Source organism: Stenella coeruleoalba, assembly GCF_951394435.1.
Source record: "Stenella coeruleoalba genome assembly, chromosome: 1".
In the NCBI taxonomy this organism is placed as follows: Eukaryota; Metazoa; Chordata; class Mammalia; order Artiodactyla; family Delphinidae; genus Stenella; species Stenella coeruleoalba.
In genome coordinates this window covers 113,963,317-113,981,719 of record NC_137169.1, presented here as the reverse complement: position 1 = coordinate 113,981,719, position 18,403 = coordinate 113,963,317, and the positions used below count along the sequence as shown (strand labels likewise).

The 18,403-nt window shown below is 41.0% G+C and overlaps 1 protein-coding gene across 6 annotated transcripts in view; it reads right to left on the bottom strand.

Annotated features, from left to right (window-relative positions):
- Window positions 1–18,403, bottom strand: part of LOC307187658 (T-cell surface glycoprotein CD1b-2-like) — a 41,200-nt gene that overhangs the window by 1,968 nt on the left and 20,829 nt on the right. For 5 of the 6 annotated variants that reach the window (XM_079924042.1, XM_079924039.1, XM_079924043.1 and 2 more), the window contains 3 exons: window positions 1,921–2,187; window positions 963–1,241; window positions 464–742 (listed from right to left, as the gene is read on the bottom strand). In XM_079924042.1, the coding sequence (XP_079780168.1) occupies window positions 464–742; window positions 963–1,241; window positions 1,921–2,187 (825 nt within the window). Of the gene's footprint in view, window positions 1–463; window positions 743–962; window positions 1,242–1,920; window positions 2,188–2,441; window positions 2,518–18,403 lie in introns of those variants that run through there. The other variant, XM_079924044.1, reaches the window with a different exon arrangement.

Here is an 18,403-nt window from a genome sequence, read left to right as displayed (position 1 = left end):
ACACAGGGATGTCACTTCAAACCCATTCTCTAGTTCTCCTGGCTTTGTTACCCACCCGAGTGTCAGCACCACCACTATCAGCTTCTGATGCATAGGCATCTGTGATTCTCTCTCTCATATTCCTGGATATCATATATTCACAGCCACCCTTTGTCTCTCCCTCTTACCCCATCCCACCCAGTCTATAAGTCCTTCATTCTTATCTCTTCTATACCTTAGATCATCTATTTTCATTCCTCTTGGAACTGTAGTCCCAGGAATAAATCTCAACCTCTGTCTCTCTGTCTCTTTTTCTCTCTCTGACTCTCTGTCTCTCTCTCTGTCCTTCCCTCTCTCCATTCCTTTCTCCCCCACCCCGTCCCTCCCTATCTCATCCATCAAATCCCTCCATTTTCCCAGTCCCCTCCTCTGTGCTTGAGGACCATCTCCTCCCATTCCCAGCTGGGCCCCAGTCCTTCCTCACCCCAGTAGACGATGATGTCCTGGTCTCCTAGACTGCTGTGCTTCACTCGGCAACTCAGGCCAGTCTCCTCCCCAGCCGTCACATCCAGGGTTACTCGGAGATACCATGTCCCATCAGCATTGGGCACAGTATCACCTTGCCGAGTGCCAGACTGCTTCTGCTCGCCCCTCATCCACGTAACCCACACAGGTTTCGGGTAGAATCCTGAGACATGGCACACCAGCAGCAGACGGCCAGGCCCAGGACTGGGGTCACTGGACAGCCAGGCCTCGGGCTTCACTGGGGCAGGAAGAGGCAGGGAGACTGTCAGATTATGACTCTAATCTAGAGCATAGGCATTCAGAAACCCACAGGTTTGGACAGTGACCTCTTCTACTCTTAGGGGAATCAAATCATTTATTGATTAAGCCCCTCTCTCCTTAGGTACCTCCTACTCTTGAATTCAAAGAAGGTGGCAGGACATGAAATAGAAAAGTCTTATGAAGAGAAAAGAACTAACCTTGCCTCTGTAGTTCGGCCTTCCCTGCATCGAGGACACCAAGGAGAAACCGAGGGCAGGTGTCTGAGAGGAGCGTCTCTATGATACCCTGGATGCCTTTGTACTGAGAGGCGAATGCACAGAACTGCTGCGCCCTGCTGCCGCCCTCTGGGGCAGGTGCACATGAATGATTCTTAAAGCTCGCGAAATCCAGTCCTCCTAAAGCTCCCCTCAAAAAGCTTCCTATGGACTTCCCAGAATGCAACTCACAGCCTCCTGTGTACTGGATCACAAAGGGGTCTGGATACAAGGAAAACAGGGACAAAGTTACTAAAAAGCAAACAAGAAAGAAAGTTATGGGGAAAGGACGTGGGGCTTTGGATTTGGGGGGTGGGAGAAAGGTCTGAGATGTGAGATGACTCAAAAACTAATTGCAGTATTCAGAGCCTTTCCAGAAAGAAGAGCATTGGGGAAAGGTATGCATGTCATAAATGGTGGGGACGGTCTGCTGTAAGGCTGTAGGGTGGGCATGAGGGGAGAAGGGGAGCAGCTTGTGATGGACTCAGGAGTTCAGCACCCCAGCGTGAAGGGGAGAGTTACACTGAGAGAAGGGATCAGGCAGGAGATGCTTGAGGAGACGGATTGGAGGAGGAGGAAGTCACACTTCAGTTCACTCAGGCACAGAGTGGAGAATTGAGGGCTTTGTCCTTGGGGTTAGAGAGAAGCCAGTTATGCACAAACAAACCAAGAGATGGTTACAAAGGGGGATCTTCATTTATCACACAGGGGTGCAAGAAACAGGAAGAATCTGGGATACTTGTTGGAGGTGTGGAGTCAGAGTTGGAGACTACTCTGGAGAAGTGTGTGCATGCAGTTGGGTAAAGTGGGAGGATGGGACCAAGATCCAAGAGAGTAATAGCCTTAACCAGGAGAGAGAAAAACCATTGGGAATCTCCCCGGAGCAGAGGACTGTACTCACATTCAATCTGGACTTTACTGACATAGTCCTGCAGTTCCTTGGTCAATCCAATCAAGTTGGCTTGGAATAGGTCCTCCAGCTCAATCAACTCCTCATCACTGAAGTTGCCCTTGGACCAGGGCTTCAGGAAAATGGCTTTGCCCGAGTCATTGTCCCAGCCATGAATCTGATAATCATCCAACCAGCCTGAGACTTTATATTGTGCCCAGGTGCCGTTGGCAAAGGTCAAAGTCTGGATACTACGGTAAGAGGTTGGCCCCTGGAAGGCTGTGGGTGGTGGAAGGATAAGAAGAGTGAGGAGAAAGAAAGAATCAGGATGAAATGATAAAGAACCCAGAGTCTGAACAACAACACAGAGCCTAAGACATTTTCCTGCCCCAAGGCTTCTAGCTCCATCCCCAACCTCCAGAATGGGGGGAGAGGGCTGGAGACACGAGGGCCCTGACCCTTAGTGATAGGTGCAGCATGCTTTCATCCAGACCCCCTGCACCTGTTCTGGGAGCTTCCAGAGTTCCTCTTACCATCCTCATTTTCACCACCTGGGACGATAACTGCTAGCAATAGAAGTGGCAGAAGCAGCATTTCATTGGGAACTTCTGACCCTCAGAGGTGCTGTTTGATCTCTAATTTCAGCAAACCTTTTTCTCAGTACTCTATAGTGACTTCCTCTCTCTTCCAACTGACAAATCTCTTCCTCACCCACACTGCACGTCACAGAAATACTGTGTCTTCTACAGCTCTGTCCTCCCACTCTGCCTCTCATTTCCGCTCCAGCCCTTGACTTGCAGATTTTTTTTAAAGTCTCTGGCTTCCAGCTGTTCTCCTTGACCTCAGCTTTCTTCATATTTATTACTTCGGAAAAGCTCCCGTGTGATGTTAAAAGGTTATCTCACCTCCCCAATCCTTTATTTCCACATCTGTTAAATAAGAGGGTAATATTAAACAATTGCTCTGCTTCCAGTCTCTTTTAATCCAGAAGAATTCCTTTGGTTTATACACCCAACTGGACCTCCCTCCTCACTGCCCCTTTCCTCTGGCACTTTGCCATTACCTCTTCCCAACGTTCTCAATGGCCCCTCTTTCTTATCTCATCCCTCTTACCTAGTCTCTCTAACCCACATTATGGTTTCTGAGTGTGGGTGTGTGTTGACAATCATTTACATGCATGCAAAGCATTTAAATCACTGCTTTATCGTATTTGATTCTGGGACCCAAATGCCAAATGCTTTCATCCTATGTGACCCAGGTCACTGCCACAAGCCCTTATTCGTGCAACGCAATCCAAACCCTCTCCCCATCTGTTCAGCACTCTGGTTCAGAATTGCTATAAAAATGTACACCTGATCATGTCAAGCTGATGCTTAAAATATTTCAATTACTTTCATGAAAAATAATCCAAACTCCTACTATGTATGTCAATTTTATATAAAAAGGCTCATATAGATATATCATTCTACAAGAAAAAGGGTGGGGGAGGTGAAAGGAGTGGGATCTGTGAAAAGGGAAACTGACAAGACAATTTGTACCAGTGAACACTTATGAACATAAATGCAAGAGTCTGAAATCTGTATGACATGCAATAGAGAGAGAAGGAGATGGTTATATAGGCCCTCTAGACACACAGGACCCCCAAAGAATAATCTGAGATGGGTGGGACATCCTCTGATTAGAATCCAGCCTGGCTGAGGGTCCTGGCTGTCCTGGGGGAGCCCAGTGCTCTTCCTCTGTCACCAGCCTTCCCCAAGCTCCCTCTTCTCACCCCATTGGTGCTCAGGCCACAGGCATCCTCATGCTTGCCTTTCCCTGGGCTCTTACCTGGCCCTCCCCCAAGCTCACCTCAGTGGGTGGTTTTCCTGCTAGAGAGCACTGTCCTCAGCACTCCAGTGTCCTGTCCCTGCCCCAGTGTCACACTCTACCCCCTCATCCCCTCTCTGCCAGCGGAAACCTCACCCTCTGCACACTTCCCTATTCTAGAAACCCCACTGCCTTCCACAACACGCCTTTTACTTGGCCTTTCATTTCCCCATTAGCTCGTCTTCAAGCTATTCTCTCCACTTTCTGGCTCCCAGCAGCAGTCCCTGCCTCTGTCCTGTGTCCTCCCCCATCTCACACCTACAGCAGTAGGAAGGGTCCCACCCTGAGATCTAGGGTAAATCACTTACTAGACTGCATTGATCACTGCCCTAGGTCTCAATTTCTCCCACTGCAAAATGATTGGACTAAAAGACCTTGACATTCTCCAATTCTGCTTCAACTTTAACATTCTTTGACTTGGTCTGTGTTCACATTCGTTTTTATTTACATAGTCTTTTCTTTCTGTGCCTCCTGGGCCTCATTTCTTACTTTTCTATGGCTCCATAATGTTCTCTATTTACCCTTAATCTGAGTCCCCAAGGTCTCATCTCTATATTGTCACCACTCCTCCCTAATTTATCCATTCATTCTAAGTGCTGCTCACCACCTTGGCTAAATTTTGAAACATAAAGCATTGCCTTATCATTAGACCGTTAGATTTCTTTGTGTGTAAATATATGAACAACAGGCAAGATGCTTTTTTTTTTTTTTTTTGCAAAATAGAAGCCAAGAAATGAACAAGAAAAAACTACCACAAGACAGCGATATGCCAGGTAAGCTATCGTTTTATAAATTATTTATACATGTATATGCTGACCTTACAAGATGATAAGAAAGTCTTCAAGAAGCAAATCAAATAAGACATTGAAAACAAGAGCGGGAAATAGAAGCTTCCCAGGGCATTGTCGAGGGTTGGTTCCCAAGGCTTTTGTCTACAGTAGCCACATGGGTGAAGAGGTAATGTCTTGAGATCACCCCCCCCCACCAAAAAAAAAAATGCAGGTTGTCATGAGACTTTCTACTACACCCTCAGTGAAACTGGACCAGAAAAAAAAATCCATCCAACTGAACAGGGAAATAACAAGGAATGTTATGGTTGCCTTATGCTCTGCCTAGGAATTCTTTAAATTATTCTTATGAAATTTCTTAATCACAGGTTTGCCTCACATGAGTTTGGCATTGAAAATATTCTAATTAATTTGGAATGCCCAATCCAAGAAATTAATATCAAAAAAGTGGTTCCAGGAGAGGAGGCATGAATAGGTAGGGCACAGAGGATTTTTAGGATGGTGAAAATACTCTATATGATATTATAATGATGGATATATGCCACTCTATATTTGCCCAAACCCACAGAATACATAAAGTTTTTTTTCTCAGCAATCAGTAAAAAAGAAAAACAATTCTGATCAACTTATGCTGGACAACAGACTGGATTATCTTTCCATGTTCTCTAAATAAAATGATCATTTTTAAATTATTTCTCTGGATGATGTATTATTTCTAGAATTTTTATCTAGCTTTTTATCTAGCTTTTATCTAGCTTTTTTTAAATTGAAGTATAGTTGATGTACAATTTTATATAAATTACAGGCATACAGCATACTGATTCACAATTTTTATAGGTTACACTCCATTTATAGTTATTATAAAATATTGGCTATATTCTCTGTGTTGTACAATATATCCTTGTTTGTCAGCTTTTTAAAAATTGAAATTTACTGTCACTTCTGTTGTGTCTTTTAAATATTAAGTATCTGACATAAATCACAGCAAGATCCTTTTGACCCACCTCCTAGAGAAATGGAAATAAAAACAAAAATAAACAAATGGGACCTAATGAAACTTCAAAGCTTTTGCACAGCAAAGGAAACCATAAACAAGACCAAAAGACAACCCTCAGAATTGGAGAAAATATTTGCAAATGAAGCAACTGACAAAGGATTAATCTCCAAAATTTATAAGCAGCTCATGCAGCTCAATAACAAAAAACAAACAACCCAATCCAAAACTGGGCAGAAGACCTAAATAGACATTTCTCCAAAGAAGATATACAGACTGCCAACAAACACATGAAAGAACGCTCAACATCATTAATCATTAGAGAAATGCAAATCAAAACTACAATGAGATATCATCTCACACCAGTCAGAATGGCCATCATCAAAAAATCTAGAAACAATAAATGCTGGAGAGGGTGTGGAGAAAAGGGAACACTCTTGCACTGCTGGTGGGAATGTGAATTGGTTCAGCCACTATGGAGAAGAGTATGCAGGTTCCTTAAAAAACTACAAATAGAACTACCATATGAGCCAGCAATCCCACTACTGGGCATATACCCTGAGAAAACCAAAATTCAAAAAGAGTCATGTACCAAAATGTTCATTGCAACTCTATTTACAATAGCCCGGAGATGGAAACAACCTAAGTGCCCATCATCGGATGAATGGATAAAGAAGATGTGGCACATATATACAATGGAATATTACTCAGCCATAAAAAGAAACGAAATTGAGCTATTTGTAATGAGGTGGATAGACCTAGAGTCTGTCAGAGTGAAGTAAGTCATAAAGAAAAAGACAAATACTGTATGCTAACACATATATATGGAATTTAAGAAAAAAAAATGTCATGAAGAACCTAGGGGTAAGGCAGGAATAAAGACGCAGACCTCCTAGAGAACGGGCTTAAGGTTATGGGGAGGGGGAAGGGTGAGCTGTGACAGGGTGAGAGAGAGTCATGGACATATACACACTAACAAACGTAGTAAGGTAGATAGCTAGTGAGAAGCAGCCGCATGGCACAGGGATATTGGCTCGGTGCTTTGTGACAGCCTGGAGGGGTGGGATAGGGAGGGTGGGAGGGAGGGAGACGCAAGAGGGAAGAGATATGGGAACATATGTATATGTATAAGTGATTCACTTTGTTACAAAGCAGAAACTAACACACCATTGTAAAGCAATTATACCCCAATAAAGATGTTAAAAAAAAAAAAAGAAAATTAGGGACAGTTAGTGATCTTGGAAACACTGTTAGGCTTTAACTGTTTTCCAAGTAGAGTACTGTAACTGTAATCATTGAACCTAAGGAAGTGAGAGAAGTTAGATGATCATATTAATCCTTCATCTAATCCTCACTGAGAGCTGAGAGTATTCCTGCTTTGGAATATTTTGTTAAGTGTCTATGTCCTACCTTAGTGGTGCATTCTGTAATTTAATAGTCTCTTAAGTCCCTTAAGTGTTTTCACATGGTAGACACAATTGGTATAGTTGCCTAACATTTGGCATTACTACAGCAGTCTGTCTGGGCTACCTGTCCACCTGCTTTCGGGGGACCAGTTCTCTTCCACTCCTAGACATTAGTGGATTTTAATAGCTGGGTGTAGTCATGGAAAGAGTAACTGTGGGCATACCCTGAGATACGCTCCCTAAGGAGTAGCATCAGAGGCTTCACACTGTCAGGGAATATAAAGTTTACTAAAATAATCCAGCCAGTCCAAATAAACAAGCAAATAACAATAACAGACTCCAGAGAGGGAGACCATTACCTGTATTATGTAATCCTCCTTCCCAGACACCATGATTGATTCAGGGAAAAATACCCAAGCAGGACCCCAGAAAGCCATCCCTTGTATGTTTTATAATGGGAGATATTGGATAATATTTCTCTCCTCTCTGTGAAGATTTGAAGATGTGACCTTAGGCTGCTGGCAGCCATGCCCCCTATCCTACACAGAAACTGCCTGCAATGGGAGAGAACAAAGCCAACATGGAAGAGAGAAAGAGAACAAGAGGCAAAGAGTAAGGGGTAAGATCAAGAGAGAGAATGCATATGAGAAACAGCTGGGCAGACAGACTGACTCACCTGATTCTAGGTATTCTGAAGGCCAGCTTTAGTGCCTCTCCTCTTGTGGTATAGTTATATAAGCACTTAACGTCTCCTTTTTTTTCTTTTACATGAACTAATTAGAATTGGGGTTCTATTACTTTTGTAACAGAGCAGGACCCTATGGGGCCTTCCCAGGGCAAAACACCCTCCCATGTCCTCTGCCTGCCTCCTGTCTGTAGAAAAACTTGAGCTAAAGAATAAATTTAATCAGAGAAGTGAGAAAATGCAAAAGCAAAGAAAAGCAGTCAAACAAGACAAAATAATAATAGTTTAGCCATTAAACAAAATCAAGGACATTTAGTTCCTCCTCAAGGGTATTCTGAGGCATATCTGTTGAGCAGTTTTGCAGATACTGAAACCCTCACAAGGTGGAAGAGTTTAACTACATGATGACCAGATTGTAGCTATGACCTAAGCTGCTCCATCTTACACAATTCCAAGAACTGTCCTCAAAGACACAGGAACACACCAAGCCTGGAAATGAAGATTAATTGTACTAAAAAAAATCCAGATGACACTGATCAGACCACTGCATGAACAATTTCAAGATGACTGTCAGAGCTGACTGTGCCATTCTACATGTAGCCCCCTCCATCTGCCTATATGTCCCTAAAAGCTCTGGTCCGCTGGCTGGCAGTGGGGAGTTGGCTTTTGGACATGAGTCTGCCTTCTCCCCAGGTTCCCAGCCTCCTGAATAAAACAACCTTTCTTTTCCTACCAAAAAAAAAAAAAAAAAAAGTGGCACATATATACAATGGAATATTACTCAGAAACGAAATTGAGCTATTTGTAATGAGGTGGATAGACCTAGAGTCTGTCATACAGAGTGAAGTAAGTCAGAAAGAAAAAGACAAATACCGTATGCTAACACATATATATGGAATTAAAAAAAAAATATCATGAAGAACCTAGGGGTAAGGCAGGAATAAAGACGCAGACCTCCTAGAGAACGGACTTGAGGTTATGGGGAGGGGGAAGGGTGAGCTGTGACAGGGCGAGAGAGAGTCATGGACATATACACACTAACAAACATAGTAAGGTAGATAGCTAGTGGGAAGCAGCAGCATGGCACAGGGATATTGGCTCGGTGCTTTGTGACAGCCTGGAGGGGTGGGATAGGGAGGGAGATGCAAGAGGGAAGACATATGGGAACATATGTATATGTATGACTGATTCACTTTGTTACAAAGCAGAAACTAACACACCATTGTAAAGCAATTATACCCCAATAAAGATGTTAAAAAAAAAAAAAAGAGTCATGTACCAAGATGTTCATTGCAGCTCTATTTACAATAGCCCAGAGATGGAAACAACCTAAGTGTCCATCATTGGATGAAAGGATAAAGAAGATGTGGCACATATATACAACGGAATATTACTCAGCCATAAAAAGAAATGAAATTGAGCTATTTGTAATGAGGTGGATAGACCTAGAGTCTGTCATACAGAGTGAAGTAAGTCAGAAAGAAAAAGACAAATACCATATGCTAACACATATATATGGAATTTAAGAAAAAAAAAAGTCATGAAGAACCTAGGGGTAAGACAGGAATAAAGACACAGACCTACTAGAGAATGGACTTGAGCATATGGGGAGGGGGAAGGGTAAGCTGTGACAAAGCGAGAGAGTGGCATGGACATATATACACTACCAAACATAAGGTAGATAGCTAGTGGGAAGCAGCCACATAGCACAGGGAGATCAGCTCGGTGCTTTGTGACCGCCTGGAGGGGTGGGATAGGGAGGGTGGGAGGGAGGGAGACACAAGAGGGAAGAGATATGGGAACATATGTATATGTATAACTGATTCACTTTGTTATAAAGCAGAAACTAACACACCATTGTAAAGCAATTATACTCCAGTAAAGATGTACAAAATAAATAAATATTAAGTATCTTACAACTGAAAAAAATATTGGTTTCAAGCTGGTCGCTTGGCAGAAGAAGACACAAACCTAAATTCTAGGGATCCATGACCAATACAATCTTCTTTTTTCTAATATAGGCAGTCCTTGCTTTGCACAATTTCAGTATACACAAATTTCAGTTACCATGGTTTATTTAAATAATGCCAATCCCCCAACAACATGGCTCAATTTCAGTTGCCACAGTATACTAAAGATTAGTAATTGAACAAAGCACAAACTTTACTAGTAACTCTTCATTCTATGAACGACTATGGAAATAATAAAAGTGCAATCAGTAACCAATGACATCAGTGACCAATCACAACACTTCTTTCACAGTCTGTCAGTGGCTGTTAATTCTGTTCCATGCATGGACAGCAAAATGTGTACAGTTGACCCTTGAACAATATGGTTTGAACTGCATGAGTCCACTTATACGTGAATTTTTTTTTTTCAGTAAATACAGTCACAGTACTACACGATCAGAGGTTGGGTGAATCTGCACATGCAGAACTGTGGGTTCGGAGGGCCAACTGTAAAGTTACATGTGGATTTTCAATTGCGCAAAGAGTTGGTCCCCCTAACCCCACATTGTTCCAGGGTCAACTGTACTTGCGTTATCTCCTTGTATCCCAATAATAAATCCGTGTGACATTTAAATGAAGAATAATAGAAAGAGGGAATCGGCCAAGAAAGATGAAAATGAAAATGCTGGAAGTGAGATTTGAATTGAATGTAAATAAAGTCATAGAAGAAAGAGCAGACATGGGGAATGTTGACACTGCCACTGGCTGAGAAATTATAGATATGAACCTAGAGGAACTTAGTGAAGGCAAACTTATCAATATAAATGAGAAGGATGAAGGTGTCCCAGACGAAGTGACGCCTACAGAAAACTTCACATTTAAAGAACTCTCAATGTATCAAAAACTCAAAGTGTAAATTGGAAGCTGGCCCAATCTTAGAAAGAATTATGAAAATTCACCAAGGCATAGAAAAGATACTCCATATCTACAAGTTATAGAATGAAAATAAGGCAAGCACAGTTCAAACCGCTCTTGGTAAATATTTACAAGAAAATAAAACATTTAAATTCTGGATATTTTTATCATTTTCAGTGACAACATGCTAAATTAATACTAGTGTTACTATTTTTTTCAATATCCCTATACAGTTGACCCCAAAACAACATAGGTTTAAACTACGTGAGTCCACTTTTACATAGATTTTTTTCAATAAATACAGTACTACACAATCCACAGTTGGTTGAATCCACAGATATGCAAACACAGACACAGAGGGCCAGCTGTACAGTTATACACAGATTTTATGACTGCGACCCTCACATTGCTCAAGAGTCAACTGTGTGTTTATAACCAACAGTAAGAGGGTTTTTTAATGTTTCGACAAAAATTTTTAAAGGTGATGGAATGATCATAATTTTCCCATTGATTATTTAGGTCTTTTGCTTGGTTTCACTTTGCATAATCATTTTTTAGCGTCCCACACTATTATGCAAAGTAAAGACTGACTTTATATTGTAAGATTTGGAGTCAAAATTTAAAAATTATAATTTGTTAACATCCATAATATCTTCTTATTGACATATCACTTCATTTTTCTTTAAAGAATGCCTTAATCCTTTGAAGCTTGGAAGGAATTAAGTACATTGGATTGGGATTCTAATATCATTCTGCTTATGGTATTAATTTTACTAAAATACCATGGCAAACTAGTACCAAGTCCATCAACTTAAAGGATATTTTTGGAAGTATACATTTGGCTTGTTTTCTGGAACCCATAATTTTATTAATATCTTCAAATTTTCCAAAGAAGTATTGAAGATTACCACAAATTGAATTCCTAATCCCATGATGGCATAAGCACTTCTTCTCTTATATTTAACAATGGTTTTAATTTCATATTTATATTTTCAATACACTCCAATGTTTTGTTGGAGACTGAAAAGTAATAGTACCATTTTTGTATGGTATTTTAAAACTATTTATAGATAGGCTTTTACTATATCTTTTAATACCAAAATTTTAAAAAGAATGTGCACAGATCAAAGTATATAGAATGCGAAGTTACTGTCCTTCTGCTTCACACTTACTTCAGATGCAGCCCTTTAAGATGGTAACCTAAAGTTCAGGCACCAGTGATATCTTTGACGATTTGCAAGTCTGGTGAAAGCTTTGCTGAACTTCTCAGTGTTTTTATCTGCCTCTCATGGAATCAGCAGATGCTTTTACTGGAAAAGCAGCCCCAACTACAGGGCTCATTCTGTGAATTTCTGTCTTCTCCTAGATATTGACCCAGTAATTTATTTCTCCTTTGTTGGTTCTTCAATGTCTTCAGGCAGATTTTATTTTATATTTTCTCGTGTTTTCTACTTGTCCTTGACAAGAGAGTTGGTTCAAATTAGATAGTCCATCATTTCTAGAAGCAGAAGGCCTCTACTTTTTAAAAAATTGTTCATTAATAAAACCTACCATCCTTTCATGTGTGGAGCCTCAATTTATGTCTCAGAAATCTAGGCAACAACAACACTGGTACAGGCAAGTTGAGACTCTATAGTGGGAAGTGACCCCTGAGCATGTGTATAAAACACGTGAATTCAAGGTGAATTTCTTCACAGGTCTCCTTGACCATGAAGCTAGTTCAAAATAATATAGGAGAGGAACCAAATTTGGGGCACCTTATCTAAGCTGCACACCTAGTCCAGACTGAAAACCAAGGCAAAAACGGGCACTAATTGTTTTGTTGCCTAATGCTTTAAAATACTCTATATCTAACAGTCTCTGATTCCTTTAACAGATAATTTGCCTCAGCCATTCCTCCTGAGGCAGCCTAATTGAAGGTCATTGCTCATAGAATCTCATGCACATTTCCTACGATTTGCTTTGTGGCCTGTGTTTTCAACACTAACTTTGTTTTTGAGGCCTGTGTGTTTACTTAAGCCTTGGCAAGTAAATCTCTACTTCCATAGAAATGCACTCTTGCTCTAGTGGATGCTGTGGAGCCACCAGTGTACCCCCTTCAGGACAAACATAAGTGTTTCCCTCAGCCTGAGGGAGTGTTGGCTGCTGACAGCTCACAGACATGTCCCTCTCCAGGCATTGCCTTCAGTGGGAGAGTTGCTCTGTCCAAGGGGACATCCCTTCCCTGAGAGCACATATCAAATATGTGAGTAAAAAGTTAAGTCCCATTACCTAGTTTTAGGAAGTCTCTGAAGGGTCATCCTAGCTCCAGAACTCTCTGTGAGTTTGACTAAATCCTGTACTGAAACTGCATCACAGTTCAACATCCCCCTCTCCTCAGTCCTGCTGTTCCTGAAAGCACCCCCAGCAAGCCTTCTGCATGCAGACATCCACCTGAGTATGTTTCCTTAGAAACTGACCTATGACACTCATCTGTATAAAAATAGCCACTTGACTTGGACAAAGCCATCCTAAGTAGCAGCAACTTGCCACAGTAAACCCTCAAATGGACACGAGAAGCAAAGTCCTACAACAACCTGCTCAGGCCACAACAATAAAAAGGCAACTACACGGCATACAAAAAGCTCCATGTAGAGAATGGATAAAGAAGATGCGGTACATATATACAATGAAATATTAGTCAGTCATAAAAAGGAACGGAATAATGCCATTTGCAGCAATGAGGATGGACTTAGAGACTGTCATACTGAGTGAAGTAAGTCAGACAGAGAAAGACAAATATCATATGATATCGCTTATATGTGGAATCTAAAAAAATGGTACAAATGAACTTATTTACAGGATGGAAATAGAGTCACAAATGTAGAAAACAAACTTATGGTCACCAGGCAGTAAGGGTGAGGGGGGATAAATTGGGAGATTGAGATTGACATAGACACACTACTATATATAAAATAGATAACTAATAAGGACCTACTGTATAGCATAGGGAACTATATTCAGTACTCTTTAATGACCTATATGGCAAAAGAATCTAAAAAAGAGTGGATATATACATATATATATATATATATATATGTATAATGGAGTCACCTTGCTGTATACCTGAAACTAACACAACATTGTAAATCAACTATACTCCAATAAAAAGGTTTTTTTAATTAAAAAAATTTTTAAAAAGCTCCATGTTGAACCATATGGGTCACTACACACTCACGAGGCCAGAGACTCATGTGGGCATTCCCCAATTTCTAAAGCCAAAGGTTTCTCACAGATTAATTTGTTCTCCATTTCCATAACAATTTTCCCCTCCATACTTGTCTTCTAACAAAGGCCCCAGCAGCCTTTATTAATTCTCTTATGAATTAAACTTATTATCCTAAACTACAGATATCCATCGACCTTCCATTTTATTTAAAATGAGTGAAAATGTATGCTAAAAATTTATTCCAACCTTGTTTATAAGTTATAGACTTTCCTTGGTTTTGTTTTAAGTTACAGCTCTTCTCTAGGTTCAGTAAAGAGGAAGTTCCTTTTTCTATTTTGGGTTTATTTCAGTGAAATGAATTATGAAATATTTCCCTCTACTATTTTCCTGGAAGTTCACTCTGATTTTTAACATGTTTCTTTTTGTATAAATTTTGGAATGACTGGTTGCATTTTCTCCTTTGCCTTAGAAAATATACAGATAAAAATAAAACTAGAGGGGCTTCCCTGGTGGCGCAGTGGTTGGGAGTCCGCCTGCTGATGCAGGGGATGCGGGTTCGTGCCTCGGTCCGCGAAGATCCCACATGCCGCCGAGTGGCTGGGCCCGTGAGCCATGGCCGCTGAGCCTACGCGTCCTGAGCCTGTGCTCCGCAACGGGAGAGGCCACAGCAGTGCGAGGCCCGCGTACCGCAAAAATAAATAAATAAAACTAGATACAGATAACATGGGTGTTACTGTGAAAATTTTGATTTAGCCTTAGCAAAAAATAAACCAAAGCTATCAACACATTTTTAGGCAGATAAAGTCTCATTTTATTGAATGAGTGATCTATGTAATTGCTGAGGCCACTATGTACAGACAAGAGGGGGAGAACCTATTTCTTGGTCTCTTCCTCCTTGGACAGAGCCTTGATGATTTCTCCCTTCTTGGCTTGGAACCCGTCTTCACATTGCTCTCGCGCTTCCCTGGTCTTAGACCTGCGGGCCTCAGCCTAGTGGGTCTGAAGCTTCTTGCAAGCTTTGTCTAACTTCAGCTTGTGGATATGTTCCGGGCTTGTTTTTGAACACATTACCCTTCACTTTCAGGTACAGGCTGTGATACATGTGGCGGTCAATCTTCTTAGATTCACGGTATCTTCTGAGCAACCGGCGTGGAATTCTTATCCTTCTCCTCATCTAGGTTACCTTCTTGGGCATTCGAGCATTGGCAGTACACTTTCACTTACCTAGGTCCATAAGCCTGCCCTTGTGGCAGGCCGAGGTATTTTTCCAGCTTCACGCGGGCCTGTCACTGTTGTGGCCTCTCCCGTTGCGGAGCACAGGCTCCGGACGCGCAGGCTCAGCGGCCATGGCTCACGGGCCCAGCCGCTCCGCGGCACGTGGGATCCTCCCAGACCGGGGCACGAACCCGTGTCCCCTGCATCGGCAGGCAGACTCCCAACCACTGCGCCACCAGGGAAGCCCTCCAGTGATTTTTATTGGTAGACAAACCTTGCATTCTCTGGATAAATCCCACTTTATGTGGTGTTTGTTTATATTTGCAAGTATTTTATTTGAGTCAGTTATAGATAATTTCTGAGTAAATATACATAAATGAGATTAGCTAATGGTTACTATTTTAATATTTGGGTTTTTTTTTTTTCCTGGAAAAGTTCTTGTTGGTCTGGTGTAATGAAAATAGTGCTTCCTAAAATTAGTTGGGATTGCCAACAAACACATGAAAGGAGGCTCAACATCACTAATCATTAGAGAAATGCAAATCAAAACTACAATGAGGTATCACCTAACACCAGTCAGAATGGCCATCATCAAAAAATCTACAAACAATAAATGCTGGAGAGGATGTGGAGAAAAGGGTACCCTCGTGCACTGTTGGTGGGAATGTAAACTAATACAGCCAATATGGAGAACAGTATGGAGGTTCCTTAAAAAATTAAAAATAGGACTACCATCCGACCCAGCAATCCCACTACTGGGCATATACCCTGAGAAAGCAATAATCCAAAAAGAGTCATGTACCAACATGTTCATTGCAGCTTTATTTACAGTAGCCAGGACATGGAAGTAACCTAAGTGTCCATCAACAGATGAATGGATAAAGAAGATGTGGCACATATATACAATGGAATATTACTCAACCATAAAAAGAAACAAAATTGAGTTATTTGTAGTGAGGTGAATGGACCTAGAGTCTGTCATACAGAGTGAAGTAAGTCAGAAAGAGAAAAACAAATACCGTATGCTAACACATATATATGGAATCTAAAAAAAAAAAAAAAAGGTTCTGATGAACTTAGGGGCAGGACAGGAATAAAGATGCAGACCTACTAGAGAATGGACGTGAGGTTATGGGGAGGGGGAAGGGTAAGCTGGGACAAAGTGAGAGAGTGGCATGGACATATATACACTACCAATTGTAAAACCGATAGCTAGTGGGAAGCAGCCACATAGTACAGGGAGATCAGCTCAGTGCTTTGTGACCACCTAGAGGGGTGGGATAGGGAGGGTGGGAGGGAGGGAGACGCAAGAGGGAAGAGATATGGGGATATATGTGTATGTATAACTGCTTCACTTTGTTATAAAGCAGAAACTAACACACCATTGTAAAGCAATTATACTCCAATAAAGATGATTAAAAAAAAATCAGAAACCATTACTTGTGATCCTACTTGATGAAATGAGAAACTTTAGAGTTTTACTTAGAATTAAAATATATGCTAATAAGCATGAAGTTTACAAAGGGTCCTGCTATAAATGTACTATTACTAATGTAAAAAGTTAATAAATAAAACCCTCAATTAAATAGTGTCAGAGGCCCCAAGTGGGGGTTCTCAAGCTTTTACGTGACTCATCATGATTGCAGATGCCAAACTGCAATTCTCTGCTCATCCTGAATAAACCCAATTTTGCTGGAGAAATATCTGGTCGTCTATTTGTTTTAGGTCAACATTTATAATAAGAAAGCAGTGAGAATATGTGGGAAGTGAAGTTAATAGAATATTCTGGGGTTATTTATCCAAGATTCTCTTCTCATTGGTCCTGCTTGAATGTTCCATGCCTGCCTTATCATACACTGGTCTCTGCTGGACATGCTGACCTTCCTCTTTCATGGTGTTTATAACTGTTTAAAGTCTCTTAAATATTTTTTTATTCTATTTATCACCCAGATAAATGTATTTAGGCTATTTATTTTGTTATTTATTGGTGTATAAGTAAACAAAAATTATCTCAGGCTAATTCAAGGAAAAACATTTTTTGCACAGTTAAAATTAGAACATAGAAAGCTGGAAAGAGCTTCACTTGAATACTTGTAATTTTAAAAGCTGGATAACCAAAATCACAACTTTTCTTGAAACCATCACAGCACTGAAGTATCAGGGCAACCAATTAACCCAGAATTTAAGGAAAGATTCCTCCAAGGAAATAGGAGATGCATTGCTTACTTGGGACAGATGCCAGATGCTACATAAGCCAGGAAGAATAATTCAGCTAAAATTGTTAATAAATTCCTAAAGTCTAGCATAAGTATATAGAACCCCTAAGAGTCACAGATAAGGGAAATTCACTTATATCTCTAGGATTTTTCCATGGACCTCACCAGGGGCTCCTGAAAGATTGGAATCAAGGATATAGGCCAGAGAAATCCTTCCTCGCGGCACAGCCCAGAGATCTGAGAAAGGCAGGAAGTCCCAACCAGATCTTTCTCCACTATCTCCCACACAGAAAAAAACCTTAACCTGGTGAGGGAGAGGAGGACAGTGGAGGAGGGCAAAAAGCTCTGCTGTCTTCAGGGCACGGGTGAAGACACACAGCAATTGGAGAAAGAGGAAAAAGTGGGGAAGGGACAATAAAACATCCTGTCCTCAACTATTAGAGGTTCCATACTGCTGAGAGGAAGGCAGGAACACTTAGGAGGCCCAAGCCCTAAAACTGAAAGACAATGCTTAATAATGAGACTGAGTCAGAATAAAGATAATGCCCCTACTCTCCGTCCCAAGCAGGTGAGCAAGCATAGAGTAATAGGAACATTCTACTGCTGCAAGAGAGGCAGCAGCATGACCATAAACCTTGAGGCACCTCACAAAGGAAGTATCGAAGCCTGAGAGTGAGGCAGACATTAAGAAAAACTCTTTAGCAAATAGTCCTACTGTACAAACAAGGTAATGCCAGAGGAATTTGAAGGCTGTTGAAACAACAACAAAACACACAAACCCAGTTAACTCCTAACTCACTGACTGAAATAGACACACTTGATGCTTAGCAAAAAAAAAAAGACAAGTTCACTTTGAAGCCAAGAAAATAAAGATAAAAACACTCTTTACCTCAGTGTCTATTGTTGTACACAAGATGTCTGCATTTGGATGAAAGTTATTAAAAACACACAAAAAAAGCAAGGAGAGGGAAGCCCCCAGGTGCCTAAGAGGGTCTGCACTCGCCCTATGAATTCTTTTGCCCAAGAGACAGTGACACTAGCGAATTAAAACAAACAAACCAAAAAAAGTACACAAAGATAGGTTGAAAGAGAGAGAGAGAGAGAGAGAGAGAAGGGAGCTGACTTCAAAAGAAAGGAAATAGGTTTATACTTTAGAACCATTGAAAGCACTTTTTCTTGCTTTTTAAATATGAGGCCCCACATTTACATTTTGTACAGGACCCCAAAATTATGTAGCCACCAGTGCTTATACC